The 6,000-nt window shown below is 37.5% G+C and overlaps 1 protein-coding gene across 1 annotated transcript in view; it reads left to right on the forward strand.

Moving 5' to 3' along the window:
* Positions 1–5,670, forward strand: part of COL6A6 (collagen type VI alpha 6 chain) — a 308,945-nt gene extending 303,275 nt beyond the window's left edge. The window contains exons 37-39 of the mRNA XM_053715748.1: positions 1,275–1,362; positions 2,634–2,792; positions 5,092–5,670. Coding sequence (XP_053571723.1) covers positions 1,275–1,362; positions 2,634–2,792; positions 5,092–5,095 — 251 coding nt within the window. The 3' untranslated portion in view covers positions 5,096–5,670. The remainder of the gene's footprint in view (positions 1–1,274; positions 1,363–2,633; positions 2,793–5,091) is intronic.
* Positions 5,671–6,000: the final 330 nt, after the last annotated feature.

Consider the following 6,000-nt stretch of genomic DNA (forward strand, 5'->3'; position numbering starts at 1 on the left):
TTAGGGAGGGCAGATTAGGGGTTAATACTATTTATTATAGGGTTAGTGAGGCGGATTAGGGGTTAATAACTTTATTATAGTAGCGCTCAGGTCCGCTCGGCAGATTAGGGGTTAATAAGTGTAGGTAGGTGTCGGCGACGCTGTGGGGGGCAGATTAGGGGTTAATAAATATAACATAGGGGTCGGCGATGTTAGGGCAGCAGATTAGGGGTACATAGGGATAACGTAGGTGGCAGCGTTTTACGGAGCGGCAGATTAGGGGTTAAAAGTGTAATGCAGGGGTCAGTGATAGCGAGGGCGGCAGAATAGGGGTTAATAAGTGTAAGGTTAGGGGTGTTTAGACTCGGGGTACATGTTAGGGTGTTAGGTGCAGACGTAGGAAGTGTTTCCCCATAGGAAACAATGGGGCTGCGTTAGGAGCTGAACGCGGCTTTTTTGCAGGTGTTAGGTTTTTTTTCAGCTCAAACAGCCCCATTGTTTCCTATGGGGGAATCGTGCACGAGCACGTTTTTGAGGCCGGCCGCGTCCGTAAGCAACTCTGGTATCGAGAGTTGCATTTGCGGTAAAAATGCTCTACGCTCCTTTTTTGGAGCCTAACGCAGCATTTGTTTTAACTCTCGATACCAGAGTTAAATTTATGGTGCGGCCAGAAAAAAGCCCGCGGAGCGTTAACAGCCCTTTTACCGCCGAACTCCAAATCTAGGCCATAGATTTTAACAAAGTGTATTAATATAGTACATTTACATGGTGAAATTAAACTGTAAGGCATTTATTATTGCAAATTTAGATGTAGGATCTTTGCAGAAATTGTAATATTTAGGGGAACAAAAACATGTTTTATAGTATGAAAGTTGCTTGTTTAAAACTTTGGCCAGTTATATTTTAGTAGCAGGCACCATTGATGTGAAGATATGTTTGTCACAGTTAAAAGTTCACTAAGCACTAAATACATTTCATGCACCTCCCTCTAATTATGGGGGCCTCCATTTTGTAATTTAGGTTTCATTTCACATATCTGTTCTTGCACATTTGCAAACATGTCAGCACTAAAATCCCATGAGATTTCAACATGGAAGCACCCATGACTAGTGGGAGATGGGGATAACCTCAATACTATGTTTATAAAATGTATATAGTGTTTCATTTCATTTTCATTTATATAAGCCTGTAGAAACATAAAAACATATTCTGTGGATGAACTTACATCTTATATCACAAAGGACACATTTTGCACTTTTTTAATAAATAAAAAAAATGCTTTGATGTATAACCAGGTGCCATCAACAAGTACCCAGCAACTGAAATGAAAAGCAAATGTTCTAAATTAACTTCAGTTGATGAAAGCAGAAGTAGAAGGCAATCGTGAGTATTATTACTATTGGTATCTTTACTTTAAATGTACCATTCTCTGTAGTTTCATAATGTATTTTGCCTAAAAATCTAGGTGAGAACAATATTAAGAGAGAGTGCAAATTACATGACCGAGGTCCACAAATACAACAGGTTATGTAGGTTTTTTTCATATACGTTGTTAGTTCTTATGTGCAAAAATGCTAAACAGTGCATTCCGGTGATACCAATACAGCACCTTGCATTGTAAAGATGGTGCCATATACAGTAAGTTACATTGCGGAAGTCTTGCTTGGTCTGGCCTCACTTATTTTGGACATAGTCCTTATTGAACCCTAAGAAGGAATAGCAGCCCTTGATGGAAAGGATATGGGTAGCCCTTGTGGTATTGTGAATGCAAGGGTAAATGAGACTGGCCTCTCTCTTCATATAGTTTGGGGGCCTATTTTCCATTTGTTGCAAAATGTATTTTGAGGACATCCCATCCCATGAAATACCAGCCTCTGATTCTTAATTGAGATATGAAGAAGTACTGGATTTCATATGAAAGATGCATTTATCACCCCATATATTTATTGTTGGTAGTAATTAAAGTGCAACATATTAATATGTACAGACCTTCCTATTAATCTGATATTAACAGGGCTGTCCGAAATCTTTATTTCAACTCTTGAACCTATTTTTTTACACTTCTTATAACTGGGTTAAAAATAGCCCTTTACCATGACTAGTCTGGAAAACCAGTAAAGCCTTATGTAGATTTTCATCATTATTTACACCAATTAGATGACAGGATGTGACTGGGGCATTATTTCCCCCAAAAATGTTGTAAATAAAATATGAAAATATTTCTGAATAAAAAAGTTTAAACAAAATGTTTGTTTTTTTTAACTTAGATCCAAACTAGCATTCTAAAATCAGTACTGTTCATAGAAACATATAACCTACAGTAACCTGAGTATATTGGCATTTTGCAAATAAATAAATAGATGATAAGAAGAATAAGAAGAAAATGAATGGAATCTGATGTAATCATGGAAATAGTTTGCTGTAGGTTGTATGTATCCCTGAACAGTAGTAGTGAACACAGTTGTGAAAGTCTAGGGCTATTCACATGGAGGGAGGAAGAGAATTCTACAGAAAAGGTGCAATTCTAGAAATGTCCTGTAAATGGAAACAGGGCTAAATAATATGCAAACTTCAAATGTCACTGTATTTGGATACAGTTTCCAAAGTGTGTAATTGAATTACCTTTTACTTTTTTTTTTCTTTCTCATAATCAGATTATCCCAACATGAGACGGGAGAACCTATCTGGTCAGAGGCTGAATTCGATCATCAAAGAAAACAGCACTCTAAGGATACAAGCAGTGACCTCAATAGTTTTGGAGCTTTCACAGCCCATCCTTTAGCTACAACCATAAGCAGGGAAAACACCCAAGGGTAACGAATCACATATTACTTTTCCTAATCATTAGGCTAGATCAACTATGACAAATAGTGGCAGAGTGGCAAGGAGTAGCATCACATAAATATCTAAACATACCTAATATACAGGGAGTGCAGAATTATTAGGCAAGTTGTATTTTTGAGGATTCATTTTATTATTGAACAACAACCATGTTCTCAATGAACCCAAAAAACTCATTAATATCAAAGCTGAATAGTTTTGGAAGTAGTTTTTAGTTTGTTTTTAGTTATAGCTATTTTAGGGGGATATCTGTGTGTGCAGGTGACTATTACTGTGCATAATTATTAGGCAACTTAACAAAAAACAAATACATACCCATTTCAATTATTTATTTTTACCAGTGAAACCAATATAACATCTCAACATTCACAAATATACATTTCTGACATTCAAAAACAAAACAAAAACAAATCAGTGACCAATATAGCCACCTTTCTTTGCAAGGACACTCAAAAGCCTGCCATCCATGGATTCTGTCAGTGTTTTGATCTGTTCACCATCAACATTGCGTGCAGCAGCAACCACAGCCTCCCAGACACTGTTCAGAGAGGTGTACTGTTTTCCCTCCTTGTAAATCTCACATTTGATGATGGACCACAGGTTCTCAATGGGGTTCAGATCAGGTGAACAAGGAGGCCATGTCATTAGATTTTCTTCTTTTATACCCTTTCTTGCCAGCCACGCTGTGGAGTACTTGGACGCGTGTGATGGAGCATTGTCCTGCATGAAAATCATGTTTTTCTTGAAGGATGCAGACTTCTTCCTGTACCACAGCTTGAAGAAGGTGTCTTCCAGAAACTGGCAGTAGGACTGGGAGTTGAGCTTGACTCCATCCTCAACCCGAAAAGGCCCCACAAGCTCATCTTTGATGATACCAGCCCAAACCAGTACTCCACCTCCACCTTGCTGGCGTCTGAGTCAGACTGGAGCTCTCTGCCCTTTACCAATTCAGCCACGGGCCCATCCATCTGGCCCATCAAGACTCACTCTCATTTCATCAGTCCATAAAACCTTAGAAAAATCAGTCTTGAGATATTTCTTGGCCCAGTCTTGACGTTTCAGCTTGTGTGTCTTGTTCAGTGGTGGTCGTCTTTCAGCCTTTCTTACCTTGGCCATGTCTCTGAGTATTGCACACCTTGTGCTTTTGGGCACTCCAGTGATGTTGTAGCTCTGAAATATGGCCAAACTGGTGGCAAGTGGCTTCTTGGCAGCTGCACGCTTGACTTTTCTCAGTTCATGGGCAGTTATTTTGCGCCTTGGTTTTTCCACATGCTTCTTGCGACCCTGTTGACTATTTTGAATGAAACGCTTGATTGTTCGATGATCACGCTTCAGAAGCTTTGCAATTTTAAGAGTGCTGTATCCCTCTGCAAGATATCTCACTATTTTTGACTTTTCTGAGCCTGTCAAGTCCTTCTTTTGACCCATTTTGCCAAAGGAAAGGAAGTTGCCTAATAATTATGCACACCTGATATAGGGTGTTGATGTCATTAGACCACACCCCTTCTCATTACAGAGATGCACATCACCTAATATGCTTAATTGGTAGTAGGCTTTCGAGCCTATACAGCTTGGAGTAAGACAACATGCATAAAGAAGATGATGTGGTCAAAATACTCATTTGCCTAATAATTCTGCACTCCCTGTATTAATATAAACAGATTAATACAAAAAGAAAAACAAAAAAGAGAAGTTCTCAACTGGGGAGCTCAGTAGTGTGATCTATGGGATGGTGCAGCTCCTTTTCACTTATAGTTCTTTTTAGCAGTATACCAGTCTGATCAGATCCATAATGACAGTTCAACCCTACAATACCAAGTCATTCTCTTCTGAGCAAATCATTTGTACAGCCAACCCAAGACTTACAGTTTGGACTTATGGGTCTTGTCAGTTAAGATGCGGCTATATATCTCTAAGGCACTGTGCACAAGGGGTTCTATTACGGTTGCCCAATTACCCTTAAAAAGACAAAATCCATTAGGGTTTATTGCATAAAGAAAACTGGGGATGCACAGAGCTCAGTAGCTTTATCAACTCAGGATAAAGCCTCTTTTAGGTTATTACTAATAAATGTCTGGTAAAGCCTTTGCAAGAGCACAGTCCAAAAAAGCTAGCACATTTATTTACCTCTAATTAAAACTTTGTAGTCTTTTCCAAAGTTTAGCGAAAAGTGGCAAAGAACTGGGAATGCTATTAATACCCATCTTGTGAAACACCAATATTTTTACTGTCTCCGTATGAAATAACCATCCTCTATCTTTTAATTTTCAGGTAAAAGAGCAAAAAGTAACATGATAATTTGAATGATGAGTCAACAGAAGCAAGCAGTGGACTTTTGTCTTCCAGAAAAATCAATAAAATGAAATGAACGTGCTATTTGGAAAGTTTTGCTGCTGCATGTGACCAAGAAAATCAAATTACAGACCAATGTTAGGCTTAAACCAATGACCCAATCTTTTATAATTTCTTAAACAGTGAGGTTCCATAATTAAAAAAAAAAACACATTATGCAAAAGGTAATTTAGGGTTTTCCTTTCTCAAATATATCTGTGTCAGCAACTAGCACTGCAAGCAATATATTATAGCATTTTTTTCCTGTAATAATAATACCAAAATTATGTGTATTATGCCTCTTCAGTGATTTAGGTGCTAAAAAAGAGAAAAAGAGAAAAGCCATTTCTTTTTTTTTTTATAATTCTGATGGTGCTTATGGGTAATAATATGAGTGCCTATGTATTTCCTTGTACATGCTGTTTTTCATATACTAAACTGAGTTCCCAGTGGAGTGTATGTATACTGTTGGCACAATACACAAAAGTGTAATTAAAAAAGGACTGTTTACTAATTATTACAATGGTAGAAGGGAGTCGTTAACCTTGAAACTCTACGATATAGCGGAGAAAAAAACCTAGCTGTAATATCAACAAAGTGAAATTTTATGAAAGGTTTGCATTTTACTTTCTTACAGCTTTTATTTTTTTTAAATGTACAATTTTGAATAATGATATATGATAATGAGATTTGTTCATAATAAAATGAGTTATTTCTATATGTGTCATTTCTCTTTTTTATGATTTTTCATTATAATTTATTACTACATAAATGTTTGCCAAGATGGCCAAAAAAACAGTGTGTGTGTGTGTGTGTGTGTGTGTGTGTGTGTGTGTGTGTGTGTGTGTG

Source organism: Bombina bombina, chromosome 5, assembly GCF_027579735.1.
Source record: "Bombina bombina isolate aBomBom1 chromosome 5, aBomBom1.pri, whole genome shotgun sequence".
NCBI lineage: Eukaryota > Metazoa > Chordata > Amphibia > Anura > Bombinatoridae > Bombina > Bombina bombina.